The sequence below is a fragment of the Megalobrama amblycephala genome, linkage group LG3 (assembly GCF_018812025.1).
Source record: "Megalobrama amblycephala isolate DHTTF-2021 linkage group LG3, ASM1881202v1, whole genome shotgun sequence".
In the NCBI taxonomy this organism is placed as follows: Eukaryota; Metazoa; Chordata; class Actinopteri; order Cypriniformes; family Xenocyprididae; genus Megalobrama; species Megalobrama amblycephala.
Window position 1 is genome coordinate 47,283,330 of NC_063046.1, and position 27,293 is coordinate 47,310,622.

Genomic DNA, 27,293 nt, shown 5'->3' on the forward strand with positions numbered 1-27,293 from the left:
AAATGAATGGAGAGGGTGGTAAGGCAACAGTTAAAGATTACTCTTTAATGGCAAGAAGACAGCACAACACCTTTTCATCAAATGTTGTATTTAGTCTAAATATTACCACCCATCCCTTAGTCCTTCTCAATACATATATGTACAAAGCAATCACACAATTCTCCATCAAGGTGTTAGCCAATCGTCTCTTCCCAGGGCCTCTTCTTGTCTTGCTTTGGACTACTCGATTTTCCTGTTGACATTGGTGCCGCCGATTGCTGAAGGGGGTTATGGGTAAAAGTCTGCCTCAGGGGACCTTGGAAAGTGCAGAATAAATGAAAATGTGAACGGCAAGCATCATCTGTAAAACCTAATATAGCTTCACAAGTGCAAACACATTCACAGTATACAAATGGCGGTGAACGAATACAGTAATTGGATGAATATTTTTTGGTCCTGAGACTTCCACTTAAGAAATTATATATATATATATATATATATATATATATATATATATATATATATACAGTACAGTCCAAAAGTTTGGAACCACTAAGATTTTTCCACTAAGAAGTTTCGTCTGCTCACCAAGGCTACATTTATTTAATTAAAAATACAGTAAAAAACAGTAATATTGTGAAATATTATTACAATTTAAAATAACTGTTTTCTATTTGAATATATTTCACAAAGTAATTTATTCCTGTGATGGCAAAGCTGAATTTTCAGCATCGTTACTCCAGTCTTCAGTGTCACATGATCCTTCAGAAATCATTCTAATATGCTGATCTGCTGCTCAAGAAACATTTAATGTGTACAATTGTACAAAATATTTGTGTACAATATTTTTTTTCAGGATTATTTGATGAATAGAAAGTTCAAAAGAACAGTGTTTATCTGAAATCTAATCTTTTGTAACATTATAAATGACTTTACTGCCACTTTTGATTGATTTAATGCATCCTTGCTGAATAAAAGTATTCATTTCTTTAATTTCTTTAAAACAAAAAATAAAAATAAAAATTCTTACTGACCCCAAACTTTTGAACGGTAGTGTATAATGCTACAGAAGCTTTGTATTTCAGATAAATGCTGTTCTTTTGAACTTTCTATTCATCAAGGAATCCTGAAAAAAAAAGTACACAACTGTTTTCAACATTGAAAATAATCATAAATGTTTCTTGAGCAGCAAATCAGCATATTAGAATGATTTCTGAAGGATCATGTGACACTGAAGACTGGAGTAATGATGCTGAAAATTCAGCTTTGCATCACAGGAATAAATTACTTTGTGAAATATATTCAAATAGAAAACAGTTATTTTAAATTGTAATAATATTTCACAATATTACTGTTTTTCTACTGTATTTTTAATTAAATAAATGTAGCCTTGGTGAGCAGACGAAACTTCTTTTAAAAACATTAAAAATCTTAGTGGTTCCAAACTTTTGGACTGTACTGTATGTATGTATATATATATATATATATATATATATATATATATATATATATATATATATATATATATATATATATATACACACACACACACACACACACACACACACACACACACATTTTATTAAATTTTAGACCAGTTCTATTATTAATTGTTATCAGGATCTGAAGCATTTCAACCAGTAAAACAAAAAAGTGTTTATGAAAAACATTGCCTATCCTATCTTTAAGCAGCACAAGAGTTTTCAATATTGATAATAATCAGAAATGTTTCTTGAGCAGCAAATCATCATATTAGATTGACTTCTGAAGGATCATGTGACACTGAAGACTGGAGTAATGATGCTGACAATTCAGCTTTGCATCACAGGAACATATTACATTTTAAATATGTTAAAATAGAAAATTATTTTGAATTGATATATTTTAAAAATATTTTTACTGTACTTTTGATCAAATAAATGCCCTTTTGGTGAACATAAGATACATCTTTCAAAAGCATGACCCCTTACATTTGAAAGGTAGTGTAGGCAGTAGAGAGCATATACAGTTCAGTAGGTTTTGAAACAGAACTATAGAGAACGAATCCTCACCTTTGGCTGCCATATCCAGGTGTCCTTTAATTCTCCTTTCTCTCTCCTCTAGCTGCTGAGCCAACTGGGCATTCTTCCATCCTGACGTGAACAGATACAGAAACATTATATAGAGAGTATAAGACAGGCAAAACAGTAAGACAAGGAGAAAAGATTCAGATACAGAACAGTGCTGTTCTTGTTAATAGCAACTAAGGCCCTGTTTACATCTGATCCCAAGTAGATGAGGGAAACACATTCCTGTTTACACCTGGTGTTCTCTTTTGTCCATTTTCAACCACTTCTGTCCTGATTTCTTTGAGGGGAGGGTCTATAGGTGGGTAAATGTATAAAAACGAAGGAAAAACATAAGGAGAGCAGCAGCTTTCATTTCTGCTGTGATAGCCGCAAGACCACGCCGATCAGACTGACGAAAACGCTTCTTAATACCAGGTGAAAAACTATGAAACGGCCAAAAACTATGAAACAGCATTTTTGGTAATTAAATTAAGGCTGAAACAACATAAAATAGAAATATTCAATTAAATAAATAAATAAATAAATAATCGAAAATTACAATTGTTGCCTTGGCAATAAACGCAAATAAATACAGAGAGTCTATTTACACCAAAAGCAAAAAGCTCATGTTGTTGGTAAAAAGCCTTATTTACACTAATTCCACCCACCATTGTATGATCAAGCCAGACAAAATTACAAAAGAAATGCCGCTGATAACAGGATCAGTCGTGTGGAGATTAAAGTGGGTTGCGATAGTTTTTGATGCGAGGGACCCAAGTTCAAATCCACCTTTTTACGAACTCCTTTTCCCCTTGCATATCAGCTCCGAGAGGCATTTATTTTATATAAAAATTAGCACCCAAACTCTATAACAGTCATCCTAGCCTTCTTCAGGAAGCAGACAGACTGTTAAAATCTAGACAAAAAACACGTCTCTTTAACCTGGCATATACAACACATGATCACATTTATATAATTCACATCTGCTAAAGGATTGTTAGGCTGCATAAATTAGGCCAACCGGAACCGGGAACACTTCCCATAACACCCGATGTATTTGTTACATCGTAAAAAGAATTGCATCTATGCTAATATTAGTCTCTCTGTTAAATCCTGAGGTTACCGTAGTCAGTCGTATCTGGCCCGTATCCAGATCAGATGGTGGACCTGCACCTAGACACGACCACAACGCAGCCCTGAATGTCAGCAGAGACTGTGTCAACTAGACAATCCCCTGTGAAGGCTTCAGCAAAGACCACAAGAACCAGACAAGTCCTCAGCACAGACCTATGACCAGCTTCGTATCCATACTGGCATGATGAATTCGATCTTTAAGCAAAAGGAACTGGATGAAATATTTGAATGCTACCGACCCACAATCTGATTTCTGACTTGTGATGAAGCCTGAATCATAATCACACCATGTTCGTTCGTTGGACAGAAAATAACTGACCACCGGACTGAGCCTGGTTTCTCCCAAGGTTTTTTCTCCATTCTGTCACCTGATACGAGTTTGGGTTCCTTGCTACTGTCACCTCTGTCTTGCTTAGTTGGGGACACTTGATATTCAGCAATATTATTGATTTAGCTGACTGACACTATTGGATGAGAACTACACTGAGCTGGACGCTAACATCACTTTTCTGCAGAACCGCTTTATAGATGAAATGAACCAATTTAATATTAGATCTTTATAACGGAACTGAATCAACTGAACTGACTTAAGCTGAACAATGACACAATATGCTGCTGTACACCCGAAATGAACTCTGTTCGCATCATGAAATCATTTTCCTGTTATCACTGTAAAGCTGCTTTGAAACAATCTCTATTGAATAATGCGCTATATAAATAAAGGTGACTTGACTTGATAAAAATTAAGAAAATATTTAGAAATAAAAATAAAGCTATATATATATATATATATATATATATATATATATATATATATATATATATATATCAGAGGTCGCGTTAACCGAAAATTTTCCGTCATTGACGGAATTTTTTTATCAATGACAGAAAAATCTGAAGGCTGTCCGTCACGGTGACAGATTACACTCAGGGTGATCTACTGTAAATTGTAACTGTAATTCCCACCCCTGTCCAGTTGGTGGCGAGTGCGCTCCAATGTAGCAGCAGAGCACTGGATCCAGAACAAAAATGAAACTGGCACGAATCTTTTGCTATGCGTTTGATACAAGCGGCAACCTCCCCCTTTCTCTCGTGAAGCTAATACGGAAGTGACTTAAACTGCGATTCATCGACTGGCCGCTAGGGACAGGCTCCAAAAGAGAGCAGAATCTCATTGAGTCCCATGTTAAATTGGCCAAGTTTATAGCAGAAAAAAACATGTTTACAAGTTGGTTCAAATTGTGGTTTTGGTCTATACTGCTAATTTTGCCCTTCATGACAACTGTGAGGGGGGTGAATTTTTTCTAGCTCATTCTTTTAAATTATATTAAGCCTTAAAGTTCTGCATAATTAAGGGCGTGGTCACTTGAGTGACAGGTAGATGCCGCTGCTGTCTGTGAGCCGTCACTTTACCTCAGCTAATTCCAGCCGCTGAATTTGGCATCTCAGCCGTATTTGTGCACGATTATTTTATACAATTATAAAATATGGCTTGCTGCATAATATTCGAGACTGATGTGTGTCTGTGTAGATGTGCATGCATGGGGAAGAGACACAGAACACACGGTGTTGGATCGTGGCATTGGCTAAAAGTTTTGTTTGTGAGATTTACTACAATGACAATACCAGGAGGATATACAACTCTGACAGCACTGCTTGGATATTATAACTAAAACTGCTGCACTATTTTGAAAAAATATACTTTGGACACAGGCTCATTTGTTTGTTAGATACGATCGTATACAGTTTTACAACATAAACGCTGCTCAGATTGCATTATTTCTTGAAGAATGATGACAGAGAGCAGATCATTCAGAAGAAATGTTATGCAAACAATGGATAATATATCAATATTTCATGGACAAAAAGTACTGTTTTTTGTTTTGCAATGGACATTTATATTTTACCCAAGTGCCGCAGATTGGATTCATTTCGCGATCTCTATTATAAAGGTATGAAGTCCCATTTTGATTTTCCATGTTGTTATTTGCACACCCAACACAAATTACTGGTGTTGGAGCATCTATATCTTTAAAAAAACACTGTAGATTGACAGTAAACCTTTAGAACTTTCTGATGATAAAACTTATCTTCATTAATAATTTAGATAGTATCTAGATAGATAGCTCCTTTGCTTGCTAACATGGTCACGTCGAGCTAGGCGGGCGTGGTTTCAGCAACCAGTCACATCAGCTCAAACCACCTCAAAAAATGATGGACAATGTTAAAGTCTAACACAACCTCTGAGAGAGAGATATATATATATATATATATAAACAATGCAGTGCACATATCTAAATTACTAAAACTTAAACTAAAATTATAATGAAATCTGAATATAAAGATAAAAGCTAATTTAAAATATTAATAATAAATAAATAAATAAAAATCCTTAAATTTTAAATTCATCCATACCTTTCTTGACACTTTCTATGAAGCCTTCGTTCTTAGGTAGTTCTGAAGGTGGGTGTGCGATGCGTTCTGGGATGCGGAACTTCTGTCTCACTGCCGGGTGCCTCAGCAGGGCCACCTGACCCAGTGAGAAGAGGTTAGAGGTCATCCAGTAGGTAAACACCGCCTGTAAAACACATAGATCACATGACACTGAGGGAAATCATGACAGCATGACAAGAGAAGACCGATCCCATCACAAATACTGTGTGGCAAGAGAGTGCGAGAGACTAACCGTGGGGAAATTAATCGTTAGAGGCAGGATAACAAAGGGCATGATCCTGAAGACGGTCTTCATGGCCCTCAGATTGGGGTTGTCTACACCAGATTCAGCTCCCAACTAAAAGCACATTTGAAATTGCTGCAATACTTCAAAAATGTGGCTGTCAAGCTCCAAAAAGGACACACACACACACACACACAAGTCAATATTGTCCATACAACCCATGGCTAAATTCCAAGTTTCAAAGCCATACAATAGCTTTATGTAAGATACAAAACAAATATAAAAGTTTTAAAAATAGAAAATTCAAAAGTGGTCATATGGTGACTTTTATCCTAGGTCACAATATGCTTTCACTATCAAAAAGGGCTTCTTAAAAATATTTGTTCCATAACAGAAAGAAATGGTTTTGGAATTATTTTACAGTGAGTAAATTATTAAATTTATCACAATTTTCATTTCTTATTATTAACTAATTTACCTCTAAGATGGCAAACATAGTGCCAGTCACGGCAATGGGGAGAATGTAAAATGGATCACATGCGGTTAGATCTGTGAACCACCAGAGGCCGCCAGTCTGCAAACTTGGTACAGGGAGATCAGCCATCTTACGCAAGGCAATGAAGAAAGAGACGAAGATTGGAGCCTGAAGAGGAAGGTGATAAAAAGGGAAATATGACTACTAAACAGCAGCTGATTATCCAAGTAACTTGACCTTGAAACCTAAATAGCGATCAGATGCTCATAAGGATAAAAGCATTAGAAGTAACTGACCTGTACCAAGGGCACTAGGAACCCACGCAAAGGGTTCACATCATGTTTCTTCTGAAACATCATCAAGTCAGTATATGCCTTTGAAACTGAAGAAAGAAAATGAATTCTTCTTAATTAAAAAGCATTAAAAAAACATTATAATCCACTATTGAAAAGTTCGGGACTAGAATGAGAGAACAAATTAGGGGGTAGAAAAAAAGAAGCAATGCAAGAGATCATTTACACACTCTGACAATATAACACAAAGTTTAAAAAAAGAGAGAAAGAAAAATTATATGAAGAGAAAATATGGTTTGGAAAAGATGAGACACTTACATTCAAATTTGTTACCGCTCTGCTTGGCTTCATTCATGCGGTTGGTGAGTTTTGTCATTTCCGGCAGGACGTTGTTCAGTTTGGCTGCTTCTCTCTGTCCCTTTACAATGACCGGGAACACAGCACAGCGAGCAACAATGGTGCCTGAGGAAAACAGACAAAGTTATGGTAAAAGAAAATTAAAATGAAATTGACAGACAGACAGATACAATTACAAAAATAAAATTATAAGTAATAAAATGAGAATATGAATCGAAAAACCTTGTGGCTATTCATAAGTACCATTCTACATGTAACCAAATAAATAGAATGGAAATATTACTTTAAAGGTGCTCTAAGTGATGTCACGTGTTTTTAGGCCAAAACATTTTTTGTCACATACAGCAAACATCTCCTCACTATCCGCTAGCTGCCTGTCCCCTGAACACACTGTGAAAAAACGCGGTCTCTGTAGTCGCCACAAGCTCCAAAAAGGACAATAAAAACAAACTGGTGCAGCCTGGACCACGAAACATAATAAACACGTTCCAGCCAATAACCGACAAGAATGATTTTAAATGCGCGTTCATGACTGTTTCAGGAAACACGGAGGGGAGGGGGAGGGAGGGTCTAGCTAGCCTCTGTTTTGTTTGACAACACTTCGATCTTCAACAGGAAGTTACTCCACCCAGGATCGCTTAGAGCACCTTTAATAATGTGCTGATTTCTCTTTGTCAGTTTCTTGTCATCTCTGAAGACTGACTAAGTGGTCTGTGTTGCTGTAAAACTGCCTAATTCATAATCAAAGATGCACAAAACTAAATGCTGATTCTTTGATTGATAAATATATTTTTAATCCATCCAACAGCATCTTTATTAATGAATTAGGCAGTTTACAGCAATAAACAGCACTCATTATAAACACTTTTTTACCTGCAACAATGGCCCCCCACCATGGCAGCCCAATGCCAACATGCATAAACTCAAGCAGATTCTGGATCAGACCCACAGGTGTGTAACTGCACAGGCCGAGCTCTGATAGGCTGGCTTCAGCTCCAACCCCCTGCAGAACATCCAATGCAGTGAGAGGAGCCTCGGCCACTTGCTCTGTGATTGGTGGTGTGACTGCGGGGGCGAGGTCAGCAGCAGGACTTGGAATGGACACTGGGATAGATACAGCAGCCTCTGCCGTTTCACTTAAAGTCGACACGCTCTGAACTGCTTCTGTCGTCTGTAAAATAAACAAAATACCTGAGCAGTTGAAATCTATCACAAAAGTCAATTCACAAAAAGATCTATTTTATATAATTGAGATTAATGAGGGGGAAGAGTACATAAATATACAATACTTAATGCATAAATCCCAAAGTATACTTCAATTGTACGCATATGCTTGCGTATATAGCGTGCACAAATCAGGGGGCGTGCGTACTATTCTGGTGACAAAATTTGCATTGTGCACCGTATGCGGACTCTCATGTACGCATAAAAAAGGTATACTTTGGGTTTAAGTATAGGCCCATAATGGCAGTAGTAGAAACGCTCTGCTATGGAATGAAAATGCCTTGAACAACCCACCTGTGAGCTGTTGTGTCTGACTGCCACAGCACTGACCAGCAGGAACTGGCCATGATTGGGACACCCAAGAAGTGCCCTAACTAAAGGACTCCTACTTCCTCTGCCAGTGTGAAGATGTGATCTCTGTACAAACCACTGCAACAAGATGGAATTCAGGAAAAAGTCAGATCACTGTCAAACACATGTGCAATAAACTACAAACAGGCTGTTCAGGATGTTTATTCACTTAGTAGACACTTTTATAATGCAACTTACAAATGAAGAACATCACAATTATTTTGATGCAAGAGTGAACATTATTTATAGTACACATAGTATAATCCAGCAAACCAGATTAGTACAAAGGTAAAATGCAAAAGAGAAAAATAATTGATGGATAAATAAATGAACAAACAGAGTTATGAATAAGAACATTTGCGTTAATATCTAAGCCAGTGGTTCTTAACCTTACCGAGTTAAAAGCCCCCCCACTGTCCAACACAATATTCAAAGACCCTACACAACATATTAACAAAACTATAACTATGATTTAATATTAATAGAACCTTTCACTTAATAGAAGTGTCAGTACAGGTTAATTAACCACAATTTATTTTGTCATTCTAGACGTTTCAAGAACTCTATGTACTTCAATAAAAACAATAGTTATTGAGGGTGGAAAAAAGAAATATGATTTTAGTTATATTTTTTTTATTTTAGTTTTTTTATTTTCTATTTTTTTTTTTTTTTGCATTTTGCATTTTGATTTAGCTTGATCATTAAATATTATACTAATTATACGAATTTACTAGGGGTGTAACAATATTTTGTGGGGTAATATTTGTGGGTCTTGATAATGCCAAATGCCTTATGAGACCAGTTAAAAGTGGAGTATATTATTTTAAATATATCTAGTCAGTGCAAACATATTCATCTAATATAACTCTGTTTTGGCATTAGAACCATGAATATTTTTGTTCTTGTGTTACCATTGTCCTGTGCTTTGAGTTACCAGCACCAAGTCCAAGCCTATTCATTTCCACTCCCAATGTAATACCAAATTTAGCATTTTAATCAACAGTACATTTTTTGTTATCCTTTTAACATGTCTTAGAGTATTGCAATATTATCGTATCGTGAGTTCAGTATCAAACTGTGACATGAGGGTATCCTTACAACCCAAGAATATACATAATTTTAAGTCATCCTGCAGACCTCTTGGATGTTTGCTGAGGGCCCCGGCCCCCTGGTTAAGAACCACTGATCTAAACTATAAAGACAATTTGTTAAGAAAATGAGTAATCAGTCACATGATGCTGTTAGTCTACATTAAATGTAGATAGCAATACAAATTATAACACAAAAACGCATAGTGTGGGAAATGTAATTATTAATTTCACCAAATCCCTGATCATGACACCATGTTACCAGGCAATATATCAATTTATCAACAATTAGGGAAATGGTTTATATATGGTAATTAATCCTAATGTCTTAACCGCTTTGCTGTGAAGTGTTTTGAAGATGTTAAGTGACATGTATACCCGCTCTACACTACACAACCTCAGCTATGCTATTTAGCTTCTGTCAAAGTCATGTCATGGGAAGTACTACGTTTTTGCTGACTTTGGGGAGCGAACTGACAAAGTACAAAATGCCACTCACCTTATTCCCTGTCATAACAATAGGAAGAGTGGAAAGGCTCGATATGCTTGTTTGTCGAAACATACATGTTGTAAGACATTCTGTGACCACTCTGCCCCTGAGCGCAGCCATCTTGGATTGAACAAACACATTGTACGGTGAGCGCAAAGGGACAGCGCGTTTTCGCTCCGCCCCCTTCCAAATAAAACCGCCCATCTGTGGAGTAGTGAATCTATACTGGGTACTTCAGCCTTGTTCAGGGGAGCTTGTCTTTCACCCCTGAAGTTTAGCATAGGAAAAAAAGATACATTTTAAACGTAAAAAATGACGGAAGAAGAGGATAACTGGGATGAAGATTTGGAAGAAGACGCCGCGGTAGCAAACGTCATCAAATACTTGAGTAATATGATTTTTTTATCACATTTGTTTTTCCCATTTTAGACTTTTCCCAATGTGTGATACATGATGATAAAATTAAGATTATTTGATTAAATAATATAATAATATAAAAATAATAAATAATATAAAAACCGAAAGTGAAACAGACCAGGATCGATTTTAAAAGGAAGTTTTAGGGGGGAGGGGAAACAAAACAGAAAATATGTAGGCTATTATTGTTTTGTTTTTGTTTTTAAATTCAGATATACATAAACAACACTGTAATTTCGAAGTACGGCCATCAGCTGAAAGAGTGGACTCTGGTGAGTTGACCACCTGTTACCTTTAATCAAATACATCAGCATTCTGCATTTAATTTATGTATGTTCTTCATCAAATTTTTTAGTAAATTATTTTTGATAACAGTTCCATTGCCCTGTGGTCATCAAATGCCAGCAGACTATGTTGTTGCTTGGTTCAAGTATTATCTTAAACAGGTCAGTCCCTATTACACTCTTTATATTGTTTATTTACTGACACCTATGCTACAGTTTTATGTTCAAATGGTTCTTGTCTTTTAGAAAAATACTGAATTTTCCTGCCCTGGTTTTAATGAGATTCAGAGGAAAATCTGCGGCTCAAAGCTCTCTTATCAGGACATCTGTCAGCTGATACCACTGACAGACAAACAACGGGAATACTTAGAGGAGAACCTCGCTGCACTTGTTGCTAGAAGGCTGTTTGACTTCAAAGCTGTAAGATAATTCGATTTTTTCTGCTGATTGCATGCATATCTTAAAAGTGCAATGTGTAGATTTTAGGAGGATCTATTGACAGAAATGCAATATAATATACATAACTATGTTTTCAGTGGTGTATAAAGACCTTTTATTACCTTAGAAAGAGCCATTTCTATCTACATACACCACGGGTCCCCTTACATGTTAAGTCGCCATTTTGCGCCGGCATGTTTCTACAGTACAGTAAACGGACAAACTGCTCCACACAGACGCATTTGCTTGACTGGCTACTCTCTGCTGTCTCCGACGACATATTTGTCCTGTGTTGGCCACCGTAGCTTCTCTATATTGCAATTTGCAACCTCACCGCTAGATGAGAATGATAAGAAACAGCCAATCCATCTGAGTTCGAGCATTTAAAGCGACAGACTAGAAGGGGCGACAAGGGAGTGATGAGGGGTTTGTGGTAAAGTTTAGAGAAAAGCGGTGAAAAAATTAATAAATAGGCTAAATAATAAAAAGACTAATTAACTAAATAAACAAATTTATTTGATTAAAGTAATAAATTGATTAAAATAAATAGTATTACATTGGATCTTTATACTTGAAAATATAAAACTGCCTTTTAAATTTTAGGATGGGGTGCCCCACATTAGGATGATCTTATTTGGGAGCCCGTTGCATATAAAAGATTGAAAACCCCTGTCTTACGCAGTAGTCCAAATGCATCTGTTTGTCTTTACTGCAGTGTCCAGGATGTCAGTCTCACGTGGAAAGACGAGATCGGAATAACTTGTGTGTACACTGCACTATCTGCACGGCTAACTTGAAACGGACTTACTACTTCTGCTGGAGCTGCCGGAGGGAATGGAAGGGCCCGGCCAATAATGCTGTGCGGTGTGACAACAATGGCTGTGGACAGAGAGTGGTAAATATGAGAGTGGTTTTATGAAATATAAAATGATTTTATTTAATCTAATATTAACATTTTGTTGCATTTGAACAGAGAACTTCAGATCCTCTTACGCCATGCACACCTGAGTTTAAAAGGGAAATCCTTACACAAGAGGGAGAAGATGTAAGTTAGGTTGTACATATCACAAAAACTGAAAATGGCTAGTATAATACCATTTTTTTTTCTTTACCATTAAATAGAAGCATTGAAACAATTAAGAAACACATAATACTATGGTAATTGTCCTAAGGATGTGGGAATGTACTTTATATTTTTGTATTTCTTTATTGTATTATTCTTTATGCAGTATGTTATGTGCAAATTAAGAAAATGTGTTTGTGAATTCTTATTCCCCTTCTCTGACAAGATTTACCCAATAAAAGGCAAATCATCTAACAGAAAACGCTTGGCACTGCTCATCAACAATGTCGAGTTTAAATACATAGATGACAGGACTGGGGCAGAAAAGGATGAGCTGAAAATGGAGATGCTGCTTAATGGTCTGGGTTACACTGTGGTGACACTCAGAGACCTCACTGCACAGGTGCGTACAAGTGTGTTTAAAGGGTTAGTTCACCCAAAAATGAAAATTATGTCATTAATGACTCACCCTCATGTCGTTCCAAACCCGTAAGACCTTCGTTCATCTTCGGAACACAGTTTAAGATATTTTAGATTTAGTCAGAGAGCTTTCTGTCCCTCCATTGAAAGTGTTTGTACAGTAGACTGTCCATGTCCAGAAAGGTAATAAAAACATCATCAAAGTAGTCCATGTGACATCAGTGGGTTAGTTAGAATTTGTTGAAGCATCGAAAATACATTTTGGTCCAAAAATAACAAAAACTACGACTTTATTCAGCATTGTCTTCTCTTCTGGGTCTGTTGTCAATCCGGGTTCATGACTCCACAGTGACGCTGCTGATGTCAGACGCTGCTGACGTGTTATCTGGTGCGCCCGAGCTTCGTTTACAGTCTGAGGGAGACGCACGCTGTATTCAAGCTATTCTACATTGTTTGTATTTTGGTATTGCTATATTTTTTAAAATGGTGCGTAAGTGTGCATGTCGCGGATGTCCTAATCGCCAAAAACAACGACGTAAAAGTGCATTACCAACGCCGACAGATGAAAGGATTCAATGGAATCAATTCAATGGAATCAATTCAATGGAACGGATTCCGGAAGAGAAGACAATGCTGAATAAAGTCGTAGTTTTTATTATTTTTGGACCAAAATGTATTTTAGATGCTTCAAAAACTTCTAACTAACCCACTGATGTCACATGGACTACTTTGATGATGTTTTTATTACCTTTCTAGACATGGACAGTCTACCGTGGAGCCGTGGAACGACATGAGGGTGAGTCATTAATGACATAATTTTCCTTTTCGGGTGAACTAACCCTTTAAGCCAAATAGGCCAGTCTACTTGAGCCAAGGAACAAAACTGTGTCATTTTTAAAAAAAATATTAAAGATATTGATGGTCTGATGTTCAGGGCATGCTTGCTGCCTTGCGAGACTTCGCCCAGCGAGAGGAACATGTCCAGTCGGACAGTTGCTTTGTGGTGTTGATGTCCCATGGAGATGCCACTGGAATCTGTGGAGTTTTTGATTCCCTCAGCAGTGATGATGAAGAGGACATTTTCCCAGCAGATGAAATCTTTAATTGCTTGAACACTCCAAACTGTGCTGGATTGCGGGACAAGCCAAAAATCATCCTCATCCAGGCGTGTAGGGGTGGTGAGTTACTAAACATTATATTAGAAAATAAAGTAACTGGGTGTTAAACTCTACTAATCAAAATGTCAAAATTTTTGATTGGTTCGAGACCCATCCAGTACTAAGCACTAACAGAAACATGCATGGACTAATGTTTCCCTTATGTTATAGATAAAGAAGGCAGTGTAGATGTCCAAGATAGTAAGCCAAGACACAACAGAGGAAAAGAGCACCGTGAAAAAGACTTCTGCTGCCTGAGGTCCTGTACTCCAGGTAAATAATATTTCCACTATACTGTACTGTGTTTACTAGAGCTCCACGATTTTGGAGAAATTGAGAATCACATTTTTTTTTAAATAGAGATTACGATTCTCCCACAATTCTGAATGGACAACTAAGCAAAATAACATGTAATTTGTATAATTTATGTAATGTAATTTACTAGAGATTCTAACAAAATGTTATTGCTGCAGTCTATTTAAAAATATCTAATTAATTTGAATTATTTTTTTATTGGTTTGAATGAATGATTCAGTGATTCACTCATAAAGACTTCACTTGCTTCATTACTAGAATCAGTGCTTTTAAACAAATAAAGTGAACAAATAAAAGTCACTTGTCACCACCTACAATGTAATTGATACAATCTTTATTTAAAGCATCAAGTTACTTTCAAATGGTGATTTACTCGATTTTGAATGCTACTCAGTGCTCGAAGTGGGCCGGTACGCAGTACTTCTCTATTTTTACCTTTAGCGTACCGCCAGTTATCCTTATGTACTGACACTTCCGACATGTACGGAAGTCCGCTGCACCCTCCCTTCTTCAAGATCGCATTTTCAACCAAGCATTGGGAATACCAGCACTTTTATTTTTCCACTTCAAGCACTGTCGCTACTGTAGACATCAGTGTTTATATTTGAACTATAAACTTTTATCCCATCATTTTAATGTTTGTAACAGAAATAACGATGCTGTGTGGTTGAAAAAACTATGTGTGAAGCTGTTTCCTGCCATGACAGCTGCTCTCTCTGACTCAGCAGTAGTGCCAATGCAGATTTGATTGTTCGCTGTGATTGTTCTTGTTAAAGCTTTAATAGACATAGGAGAATCATTGTCATTTAGAAATAAGAATGCATGGGTGCAGCTCTAATATTTACTATATAACATTACATGAAACACACACAAATGCTTTTTGGAGTAACATAAATTAATGCTGACTCCTGGGTATATTGTTTTAAATGTGTTAAAATTATGTTTTATTTGTTTTGCAAGCAGTGAGGATCAGTCACACAATGTCATAATTTGTATTTTTTTATACAGACACGGTGTCCTATAGAAACAAAGAGAATGGCTCACATTTCATCCAAGATATTGTGGAAATATTTAATAAGCATGCCTGCCAGGACCACATCGAGGAGCTCTTCAGAAAGGCAAAGTCACATTCTTTATCAAGACAGACATAAAATCTATAGACGTCAATGGCGATATGTAATTTTTAAATGGTTGATGTTTACTTCCTTGTATTGTTTTTAGTGTTTTATAACTTTGTATGTCAGTTTGTGTTGAACTACTCAGCCCAATACAGACAGGCCTAGAATAAAGAAACTTTTTAGTTAAACATTTTAGGTTATTATGTGTATGTGTGGTTAGTTTTATTGTAATATTTACCTTTGTTTTTGAAACAGGTCCTTAAGAAGTTTAAGGAGAAACATCCAGATCAGATGCCATGCAAAGAAAGAACAACGTTATCTAAAAGATTCTACCTCTTCCCAGGGTTGTAAAACACAGCACCTACAACTTCAGCTCTCCTTATTATAAACATGATGTATGCAACTTTAGCATGTTTGGAGAACACATGGGACATTTAAATCATGTTTGCATGTTCATATAATTCATGACCATGACAAACAGATTTAAATTATTTAAGTTATTAGAAATAAACTAAATTCTTACGTAAATTCTTATATTTTACAGAAATATAAAATCAAGAAAGTAAGCAACTGGATGTATTTTGGAAATGTTTATAACAAGTTGCATCATTTATAATGACCTGTTAGTTTGTTAAATCTGCTGACCTAGATTGCAGATATCATTTCTTGTAACTGCTCAGCTATAAAGTTGGATTTCCTGTATTTGAAAACAGAAACCAGCAACACTGTGATCTCTGAAATTCATGTGTGTTATCGGTCTTTGAATTTATTTTACACAGATGGAATGAGACATTGAGGGTTAGATATCCTATGCTTTAGGTAAACAATAACCTCAGTCATTCTCAATTAAAGCATCAGATGCACTTGTCTCAACTCACTAAACATTTGCTGGTTTTATAGACTTTTGTAATATATGTTGTGGATGGTCTGAATATTACCTAGATAGTCATAGGATTTATTTGTGGTTATTGCTATGAAAAAATATAATAAAGTTAAACTATATTTCACAGTAGAGATGTGGAATAATTTGTCCACAGCCAAATCTTTCTCCCTCTGAGGTATCTTAAACGATTAGTTCACTTTCAAATTAAAATCTCAACATAACACTGACTGTTACGTAACAGTCGGGATCATTAATATGTACGCCCCCAATATTTGCATATACCAGCTCATGTTCAAGGCATTACACAAGGGCAGCCAGTATTAACGTCTGGATCTGTGCACAGCTGAATCATCAGACTAGGTAAGCAAGCAAGGACAACAGTGAAAAATGGCAGATGGAGCAATAATAACTGACATGATCCATGATATCATGATATTTTTAGTGATATTTGTAAATTGTCTTTCTAAATGTTTCGTTAGCATGTTGCTAATGTACTGTTAAAGGTGGTTAAAGTTACCATTGTTTATTACTGTATTCACGGAGACAAGAGCCGTCGTTATTTTCATTATTAAACACTTGCAGTCTGTATAATTCATAAACACAACTTCATTCTTTATAAATCTCTCCAACAGTGTAGCATTAGCCGTTAGCCACGGAGCACTATCAAACTCATTCAGAATCAAATGTAAACATCCAAATAAATACAATACTCACATAATCCAATGTATGCATGCAGCATGAATGACAAACACTTTGTAAAGATCCATTTTGAGGGTTATATTAGCTGTGTGAACTTTGTTTATGCAATGATAGAGTCGAGAGCTCGGGAGGGGGCGGAGATCGCGAGCAATTAAAGGGGCCGCAGCCTGAATCGGCGCATTTCTAATTATGCCCCAAAATAGGCAGTTAAAAAAATTAATTTAAAAAAATCTATGGGGTATTTTGAGCTGAAACTTCACAGACACATTCAGGGGACACCTTAGACTTATATTACATCTTGTAAAAAAACGTTCGATGGAACCTTTAAATGTTAACTGTTTATGTCAAGGATTTACACAGTCGGGTTCTTTTGGTAACGTTATTTATTATTTCCTTTCTGTAACTGCCTTGCTTAGGGTTTCCGCGAGCAGAAACTTTAGCAATGTTGTGTCCTTGAATTGAGTTTTATCACAATGATTGTGTGTCCACACAAATCTGTTAGCCTATTTAAAAAAACAAGAATATTGTCTTTAAAAACAAATCTTTATTTTTAGAAATTGGTAGGCTATGATAACGAATTGTTCTTGTGAGATTTATTTACGAGTAATGGACACCTGAAAGTAGCACATCCACATATAATACTCCAAAGAATTAATGTGGTGAAGATTTTAGATCATTTTACATCATACTAGTTTAAACTGAACTGCTGCAATATATTAAGATTGTATAATTTGTAAGAAGTGTATTTAAAATACAAAACGGAAGTATGTGTTAATTTAATGTTATTCCCTAGAGAAATAATTAGATTTTGTTCATTTAATGCTGCTGTAACAATGAGCACTGTTGTAAGTCCTCTGTATATTTTTGTATGCGAGTCTTGTTCTGCAATAAAGAGATGAGTGATGATGTTTTATTACTATGGTAAAAATGCCATGTACAGGGGTCTGTTTTTACAACATTAACAGTCTTCATTTAGAAATAATAAACAATTTTAATTATGTATGTCATGTTTATCAAAATAAAACTGAAAAAATAGACTTTTTGATATTTAAAAAGAATAAGCTTATGTTGATCTTCATTGTAGCTACTTACAGGCACTGAAATGTACATTTAGCATTGAATGAAAAGTTTTTTTACTGCACGTAAATGTCGGAAACATGCATTTATTTCACAAATACTGACAAATACATATAAACAGCTTCCTCTGCAATAAAGACAGCAAAGTTTGCAAGATACTATAGGCAGCAGAAAGTGTATGGTTTCAGTGCTCCGTATTCAACTCCTCCGACTTCAAACAGCAAATCTCGCCAATCGGTAAGTTCGTTTGAGATCTGCCAAACACCTCGCCTTGAATTTATATGAAATTAGGCGACTACAATCATTCTTTAACCACAACTTTTGGGTGCACTTCATTCGAGCCGCGTTAGTATTCTATTATGCTCACGGAAGTGAGGATCCACTGCTTCAAATCCAAACAGAAGCCGTATGACATCATGTGAAAAGGGTCTATTCCGGCAATGTAGACACTGCTAAGTGTATTACTGCCCTCCACAGGTCAAAGTTTGAACTAATTTGTCATATACAATATGCTAGTGCAAGTATATAACAATTTGTTCAAATTTTGACCTGTGGAGGGCAGTAATACACTTAGCAGTGTCTACACTGCCGGAATTCAAATAGAGAATAATAATAAGAAGAGAGCTAGTTCAAGATGAGCATTTATGGTTAAAACGTAGCCTATATAATTTTTTTTTTTTTTTAGAAAATGAGCGATGGTTTCTCTAGATAAGACCCTTATTTCTCATCTGGGATCGTGTAGAACGTTTGAAGCTGCAATGAAACTGTAATTTTGACCTTCAACCATTTGGGCTCCATTGAAGTCCACTATAAGGAGAAAAATCCTGGAATGTTTTCATCAAAAACCTTACTTTTATTTTCGACTGAGGAAAGAAGGACATGGACATCTTGGATGACATGTGGGTGAGTAAATCATCAGGAAATTTTAATTTGAAAGTGAACTAATCCTTTAATACTAAATTATAAAATCAGTTAGAACAGAGAATACATTACTGTGACCAAAAAAAAACCCGAATTGGGTGTTGCCATTTTGTCTCCACTAGCCTACCGTAAAAGATTTCTTAGAAGACCATCTAAAGCCCTATTCGGACGGGATTCGTTTTACATGGGGAGGTGGAGTAAAGTAATTTTACCTCAGGACGTCTGTAATAGGCTATTAATGGCCAATTCGCAGGGGACAAGACATCTCAGTAAAACTAGCAGAAGTAGTTGTCGTGTGGGTAGGCTTCCTGATACCATGTGCGAAAACACATATAATATGAATATATAAACTATATACAACAGTTAGGTCCGGTCAAACGATTTATTAATTAAATTCAGATTGGATTATGATTGGAATAGGCACTTAGTTAAAGATAAAATTAGTTTTGTGCCTCTGACAACCCTCCTGAAAAATCCAGCTAAAACCAGCCTAAACTGGTCAGGCTGGTTTTAGCTGGTCTCCCAGCCTGGTCATAGCTGGTTTTAGAGGGGTTTTACTTTTGACCAGCTTAAACCAACTGAACACCTGCTAACCCAGGCTGGGAGACCAGCTAAAACCAGCTACTTCCAGCTTAAACCAGCTAAGACCAGTCAACCAGTTTAGGCTGGTTTTAGTTGGATTTTTCAGCAGGGAAGTGCTTTCGATCTTCTTTTTGCTCTGAATGCTATGTAGAAAGTACTTGAGGATTGCCACAGACTTGTCCCACCACCGCCTACAACACAACTGAATGTTTCTTCAAGTGCTTACATGCTTGAAAAATGCGCTGAAAACTCCCTTTAAACAGGAAATGACAGAATTTTACCGTACATATACAGTGGGTCTATTCGAACGGGATTAGTATTACCTGAGGTAATTTTTCCGGACCTTTTTACAGAAGGTAAAAATAATCTTTACTGACATTGTCCGTTATGATTACTGAGATGGCACATTCGGACGGGACTAAAATAACTGAGAAGCTCTGGTAATAATTACTTTACCCACCTCCTCATGTAATCCCGTCCGAACAGGGTTTAAGATTATTTTCTCAGTGCTGTCTGATTTGCAAAAGAATCGTTCTTTTGGACAATTCAATGATTCATTTAGCTAAATACTTAATTCAAATATCCAGTGATTCATTATTTTTAACCAGTTGATTGAAATGAACTGTCTGAACGAGCTTATTTGTTTAAAACAACAGGACATAGTCGCCGAGCTATTAAGCGTTTTTTTTCTTCTTGGATTTAATGCACTTATACTGTAGTAATCAGGAATAGTTTAGGAAATCTCTCGATATGTGGTTTGGTGAGATGCATTTTTTATCTTTACCTGTGGCAGCCCAACAAGTAAAATAGGTTAAATTAGTAACTTTATTAGTAGGTTGTCAAGTAAAATGGGTTAAATTAGTAACTTTATTAGGTCTAAAACATATTAAACATTCCAGGTCTAAAACATGACGTCTTTCAGTATTTTGGACGCTTGAAGTTAGACGCCTCAAATGCAAATACATGCAAATTGCTGCAATTTAATTGTCTGCAGCCGCTAAAGATTCGTTCAGGTCGAAGTGTCCATATGCTGTGGATTTAACCGCTGAACCTCCTATATCTGTTTTCATTTGATGACTTTGTTTCGACGATTAAGCAGCTAAAGCAAACATTGAATGGTAAGTGAAGCAGACAGGTAGAGATAATTCATTTGATTTGACTTGTCATGTAAAAAGTTTTACATGGAGGTATTGCATTGAATTGTGAAGACAGTTTAGTAATGGTTTTACGAACGAGTTGCACATGACATCTTGAATGTGGACCTTTTTGTATTTTCATTATGGTGAATAGAAAGTATCTGTGTCACAATATGTTATAAGGCTTTGGTTCCTGATTTGAGTATGCTACAATCCTGAAAATCAGGTTTGACTATAGGGTTTGGCTATTGGTCCTAAGGCAAAACTGATACTCCTATACTCATACTCACCACATCACTATGATGTTGATTTCAAATCCACCTTAAACACTATTAATTACAAATGATTAGTTTACAGTCTAACACATTTACTCGTGAGATCATGCAAGTATCCATGCGCTGTGACACTGTTTTGTTAAATTTATGCAAAAATAAAAAACTGGCAAATGTTGTTTTACCATAAAAAGGATGATAGACTATATTATATATACATTTTACAATTTATATATATGTAATTAAATCATACAATGTTAATATACTAACCTGTTTGAGATATATATTTAAATTATTTTCTATTATTTAATATATGGTAAGGACATTTTTCCAATGAACAGGTTTTACTGTAGCATTTTTCTGTTCCTACAGTATTTTGAATCTGAAGTTCTTAAGCTCACGAAACATTTGTAACTTGTGAAGTGTTCAAGCAAATTTTTGTTGAGTCTGTTTTTAAAGTTTCTATTTGTCTGCTACAATCACTTACTGTGTATATCTGTGTTTGTGTACGATTTTAGCTGTAAAGTCATGGCTTCCATCAGCGGTTTTTCTGAAAAAAGCTTTACATGTTCCATATGTCTGGACGTGTTCACTGACCCTGTAACTACTTCCTGTGGACACAACTTCTGTATGACCTGCATCAGACGCCACAGAGACAGCAGTCTATGCTCAAGGTGCCCACTGTGTGGGATAGCATTGGACTCAAAACAAGATTTTAACATAAACAGAACGATTAGAGACATCGCAGAGGGCATCAAAAGAAAAAGGATCCAAGAGAATCCTGAAGTGTCCTGTGATAGTTGCCCAAAGAAGAAAATTGCTGTCAAGTCATGCTTAAACTGTGGAACTTCTTTCTGCAAGACTCACTTGGAGCCCCATGAAACTGCAGAAAAGCTCAAGAAACACAAACTAATTAACCCTGTGAAGAATCTTGATGAATACATTTGCAAGAATCATGAAAGACCTCTGGAACTTTACTGTAGAGATGATCAGACAGCCATCTGTCAATTCTGCACCGAGAGTGACCACAAGAATCATAACACAGCCCCCCTGGAGGAGGAGAGTTTGGTAATACTAACTTGGTAGTCATTAATAGCAGCTATGAAAATATACAGAATACTTTACAACATTATAAACATTAATTGTGTGCTTTACATTAGAAATTGCTGATGAATCAAAAGATAGCAGTGCAGCAGAAAATTCAGGACAAGATGCGGAAAATTAAAGAAATTAGACATTCTACAAGGTTTAACAAAGTAAGTTTATTTCTAAACACTTGTGGTTTCCTTCTATATTGTTTGGTTTAAGTATCCGCAAGATGGTTTAGTTTATTTTGTGCTTTAACAGTATTTTGCTTTTTCAATTGATGATATTTTTTTTTTCTTAAAATTCACAACAGCAAGCTAAAGAGAAGGAGATTGAAGAGAACATCAAGTTTTTCAAGGACATCTTCGAGAGAAGCAATGCGGAGGTACTAGATCTCACAGAGAAAAAGCATAAAGATACAGAAAGACGAGGCGAGGAGCTCATCAGAGGGCTAGATGAAGAGATCAAGGAGCTAAAGAGAAGACAAACTGAACTGGAGCAGCTCTCAAATCCTGTTGATTTCACACAAGTCAGTGTTTCTCACAAACAATGGTAAGAAATGAAGCCACATGTACACTTGACTTAAGGGCTTTTTTTTCATCTATTCTAGATTATTAACCTCCTGTGCAGCCCCATATGTACTAAGCACTCAAAAAACATCTGCATCAGTGCACATGAACATGGGGGTATTCTGAGGAAGACAATATCATGGCTTCAGAGTGTCTTGGATGAGAAAATGAGAGAAACTGGTAAATATTCACCATGTAATCAATCATATTTATAGCATTGTGCACTCTTTAATAAGACAGAAACACATACTTAGTTCTTTCCCACTATTCTTACCACTGTAGTTGGCAGAGAGCTGCGGAGTATACAACGTTATGCAGGTATGGAAAATCTGACTAAAAGTTTCATTTAAATAAAGTCTTGAGGACCAGATTTACTAACTGCTTGCGCCAATACGAACCCTCTTTTGTCATTAAAAAACTACTGTCATGGTTTACTAAAGCGATGAAAAGGCATGGACACAGTTATTTTTGCAGCTAACCTTATTACAAATGCATTTGTAGGAGTTTCTCCTTCAGACACAAAACTTTCGGGAGAGTATTTAAATAAATCACATAATGTAGTTGCTTCTACACTCTCAGAAAAAAAGGTAAAATGTAGTCCTATAGTAGTCCTATATACCTACATCTTCGTTTATATAGTGCTTTTTACAATACAGATTGTTTCAAAGCAGCTTCACAGTGATAATAGGAAAATTAATGGACAGAGATTGTTTTGTTTGTTTGAAGTTATTATCAAGCCAAAGTAAGTTTTTGATTGAATCACTTCTGTTGTAAAAATCATTAAAGGTGGACTCAGTAGAATTTCAACAACACTGTTTGTAAGTTAGTCGGGCCGACACCAACAACAAACGTCTAACCAATCAGCGTGAGGGGGGCGTATGACAGTCGAGGAGAAAGAACGAGCAAGAGAGAGACTTGAAAATAAGAAAGAAAAATAGGACCGCGTTTATATTAGAAAAGCTTTCCAGCATTGGAGAGAGCTAAGTGGGAAGGCCTGAAAACAGATGCGGAGGCTGCTTTGAGTCCTTCTCATGTAAGTAACACTGGGTTTTGATTGTCTGGAGCTGCTGTGCTGTTGGCAACTAAAAACGAACTCTTGTTTGTATTTACTCTTGTGTACTGTACATTAATTTTTTGTGCTTACTTTCGTTCGTTCATCAACTGAACTTTATTTTTCGTGAAGCATTTTGTTGCTCGTCAGCTGTGATAAACAGACATCCACTCACATTGCGTGTGTAACAGTGGCCATATAGTGAGAGTTGAGCAGGCAAACCACTGTGCATTGACAACCACTAGAAAATGCGGTGTTTAGCGTCATTGGTAGGGCATTCGCCTCGCATGCCAGCAGCGGCTGGGTTGGGGTTCGAGATTGACTTAGAGAAGGGTGGTTAGGATTGGACTGTGAGTTTTGGAGGCGGAACAATGAAGAGAGAGAGGTGGGTTTGTTTGGGTTGATTTCAAATATCAACAATGTCCAACAGCGTTTTTCAAAATCTACTTACCGCACCTTTAATTATCAACTTAGGGGCTGCTTGACACCTTTTTAACTGAAAACAGAATACTTTTAATGCATTCTTGTCGTTCATTTACGTATTTAGAATTATAGAAGTAGATAATGTGGTATGTGTATGCCAGGTTAAAGAGATGTGTTTTTAGTAGTGGTGGGCCATTATCGGCGTTAATGTGCTGCGTTAACGTAAGACTCTTATTGGGCGATAAAAAAAATATCGCTGTTAATCTGGGTCTATACTACACAAGCTATGATGACTTTCACCTTGATATTTGAGCGCGGATGTATACCCAGCCGAATTGACCCTTCGCAAAGACCCGCCCCCCTTAGTTACTGTTGCTTTGTCCGACAAGCCGTGGTGCTGTCACAACACACACAGTGATAAATGCATCACGGGGCAAAGAGGACACTGATAACACGTCGACAGACAAGACAGAGCAGGTTACTTATGATATTAAACAAATTCCCATCTTTAAAACTGTGTAGTTTTTTAAGAAATGCAAACAATAAAAACTAATTTTTATTGCTCTTTAATGTGTCGTGACCATGGTCGTGACAGATTGCTGTAGCGCCTCAGCTCAAGAGGCTCGTGAACTGATCATCTCTTACTATGTCCATAGCAGTCCATAGCATCAAATAAACATGAGAATCAATGTTGTTTCAAACGCGGAAAGATGTCAATATACACAATTTTTCAAGTTTAACTCCACTGAGGTTAATCTTCTAACTCCTGACTGCTTTGTCGTACAAAATGGCGGATTACTTTTAGTCATTATTTGGGTAGCACACATATTCTGAATGTCTTCGGCAGAATTCGAATGAGCCATTTTAATCTAGATTAATCTAGATTAATTCCAAGATTACAGTGAGATTAATCTAGATTAAAAAAATTAATCTATGCCCACCACTAGTTTTTAGTCTATATTTAAACTGACAGTGTGTCTGCTTCCCGAACAATGCTAGGAACACTGTTCCAAAGTTTAGGTGCTAAAAAGGAAAAGGAGGCCTTGTGGGCCTTCTGTTTGACACCTGTGTTCTAGTTGTTATCAACTGGCTAGAATTTTGAGATTGCAATAGACGTGAAGGACTATAATGCGTTAAGAGCTCGCTCAAGTACGGGGGAGCTAAACCATCTAGTGCTTTGTAAGTAATTATCAAGATTTTAATATTTATACGATGTTTAATAGGGAGCCAATGCATTGTTGACAGAACTGGGCTAATATGGTCATACTTCCTGGTTCTAGTAAGAACTCTAGCTGCTGCATTTTGGACCAGCTGGAGTTTGTTTATTAACTGTGCAGGTCAACCACCCAGCAAAGCATTACAATAATCTAGCCTTGAGGTCATGAACGCATGAACTAACTGTTCCGCATTTGTCATTAAGAGCATATGTTGTAATTTAGATATATTTTTAAGATGAAAGAAAGCAGTTTTACAGATGCTAGAAACATGGCTTTCAAATTAAAGATTGGTATTAAAGAGCACACCCAGGTTTCTAACTGACAACCCTATATAGAACCCTAGGGTTCTTGACTCAATTTTTAAGAACCCTTTATGCCAAAAAAGAAAAAAAGCCTTAAATGATTGCATTTATGTTTAACAGGTTATTTTTTTTCTAGTGATAAAGTTTGTTTATGAGCTGATTAATTCATACAATTCAATTAAAATTAAACATTTATTAAAAGAAAATTAATTAAAGCCATGACTTAAATTAATGAATTAAATCTATAAAATGATCCCATACTGGGAACCCCTAAAATGTTCTACATGAACCCTTTGTTCTACAAAGAACCCTTTTCTTCTAAGAGTGTAGGAGGAGACACTGCAGAGAATAGAGAGCGCATGATAGAAGGAAGAACATTTTCTCCACTCATGTTAATTTTTTTTGGAATACCAGAGGAAGACGTTATCCGAAAATATTGTTTGACAAGCCACGTTATTTTAATTTGCGCTGCTCTTGGTAGATTGTGTTGGTCATAATGGAAATGAGCTGCTGCGTCTGTGTTCTTTAATTTGCACGTCGTCAGGTGATCACCCGCAGAACTTTCCTCTCCCATCAGCCCTTTTATGGGATTGCAGTCTCACGCTAATTTGTCATGTTTAATAAATCTGGCCCTATCAAAAAAGAAAAATAATCCTTTATACTGATGTGTTGTAATATAGCTCCATATAAAGTTTTGCATGAATGAACTTACATTAACCCTTATATCTTTTATCAGTGGATGTGACACTTGACCCTGACACAGCTTATCCTGAACTCATGTTGTCTGACAATGGAAAAGAGGTCAGAAATACAGGCAAATCACAGCAGATTCCTGACACCCCAAAAAGGTTTGACCATTGCTCGTGTGTCTTAGGAAAGGAAGGCTTCTCCTCACAGAAGTTTTACTATGAGGTTCAAGTCAGCGGGAAGACAGAGTGGGATTTAGGTGTGGCAAAAGAATCCATTGACAGAAAAGGGGAAATTGGGCTCAACCCTGAAAATGGATATTGGACTGTATGGCTGAGGAACAGGGATGAGTATGCAGCGAACGATCGACTCCCTGTCCCTCTCACCTTGAAAGAGAAGCCAGTGAAAGTGGGAGTTTTTGTGGATTTTGACGAGGGTCTGATCTCTTTTTATGATGTTGAAGCCAGGTATCATATTTATTCTTTCACTGGACAGTCTTTTCCTGAAAAGCTCTATCCATATTTCAGTCCTGGAGAATACGAGGAAGGGCAGAACTCGCATCCTCTGATCATTACACCTGTTAACTCAACTGAATAAATCAACTTTCAAAGGCAATAATAAAATGAATTGTTATAAATCTTTGTATATAAGCCTCTGTATGTAACTCCTTCAGTCTAAATGATGTTCAATGCAAATATGACCATTCTTTATTTCTACTCTAAATGCAATCATGAATGATCATGAATCAAAAGAATCAAGTCATGCTTCTTTTTTCAATATTTATTTTTAATGTCCATTTCAATTTGAATTCCATTATATCTAAAGGTAACTTGTAAAACAGTATATTACAAATTCATTACATATGTGATACAATTTTCATTTAGCAGACACTTTTATCCAAAGTGACTCACAAAGGATGAATGGAAATAAATATGTGGTCAAAACATCATGTTTATTTTGCTTCATTTGCTATTTTCAAATGTAACTTTCAATTTTCAACAAGTGATTTATTGTTATGAGCTGTGTTATATTCATTTTATATCAATTCAATGTACGAGAA

The 27,293-nt window shown here is 36.3% G+C and overlaps 3 protein-coding genes across 7 annotated transcripts; 2 read left to right on the plus strand and 1 right to left on the minus strand.

The window, feature by feature from the left end:
• Positions 1-25: 25 nt before the first annotated feature.
• Positions 26-10,283, minus strand: oxa1l (OXA1L mitochondrial inner membrane protein). The gene is made up of 10 exons (XM_048185745.1): positions 10,126-10,283; positions 8,482-8,616; positions 7,837-8,134; positions 6,925-7,068; positions 6,610-6,695; positions 6,317-6,481; positions 5,848-5,952; positions 5,577-5,739; positions 2,031-2,111; positions 26-295 (listed from the first exon to the last, which is right to left on the minus strand). The coding sequence occupies exons 1-10, from the start codon at positions 10,234-10,236 to the stop codon at positions 174-176; spliced, it is 1,410 nt and encodes a 469-aa protein (XP_048041702.1). The 5' UTR covers positions 10,237-10,283; the 3' UTR covers positions 26-173.
• Positions 10,284-10,298: 15 nt separating this feature from the next.
• Positions 10,299-16,351, plus strand: casp23 (caspase 23, apoptosis-related cysteine peptidase). 2 transcript variants are annotated; one of them, XM_048185746.1, is made up of 11 exons: positions 10,299-10,504; positions 10,746-10,805; positions 10,909-10,979; positions 11,064-11,237; positions 11,971-12,150; positions 12,229-12,300; positions 12,545-12,721; positions 13,673-13,916; positions 14,067-14,168; positions 15,219-15,328; positions 15,584-16,351. In XM_048185746.1, exons 1-11 carry the CDS (start codon positions 10,429-10,431, stop codon positions 15,677-15,679), a joined length of 1,362 nt encoding a protein of 453 aa, XP_048041703.1. In that variant the 5' UTR covers positions 10,299-10,428; the 3' UTR covers positions 15,680-16,351. The 2 variants fall into 2 exon arrangements, with proteins under 2 accessions (XP_048041703.1, XP_048041704.1); XM_048185747.1 differs by having other exon boundaries at positions 10,436-10,504; positions 10,889-10,979.
• A 3,282-nt stretch (positions 16,352-19,633) lies between these two features.
• Positions 19,634-27,017, plus strand: LOC125265496 (zinc-binding protein A33-like). Of its 4 annotated transcripts, XM_048185754.1 has the most exons (8): positions 19,634-19,846; positions 21,417-21,966; positions 22,059-22,154; positions 22,298-22,513; positions 22,595-22,733; positions 22,836-22,871; positions 26,283-26,347; positions 26,421-26,623. In XM_048185754.1, exons 2-8 carry the CDS (start codon positions 21,427-21,429, stop codon positions 26,490-26,492), a joined length of 1,164 nt encoding a protein of 387 aa, XP_048041711.1. In that variant the 5' UTR covers positions 19,634-19,846; positions 21,417-21,426; the 3' UTR covers positions 26,493-26,623. The 4 variants fall into 4 exon arrangements, with proteins under 4 accessions (XP_048041711.1, XP_048041710.1, XP_048041708.1 ...); XM_048185753.1 differs by having other exon boundaries at positions 19,673-19,818; positions 26,283-27,017; XM_048185751.1 differs by having other exon boundaries at positions 19,674-19,846; positions 26,283-27,017.
• The last annotated feature ends 276 nt before the right edge of the window (positions 27,018-27,293 follow it).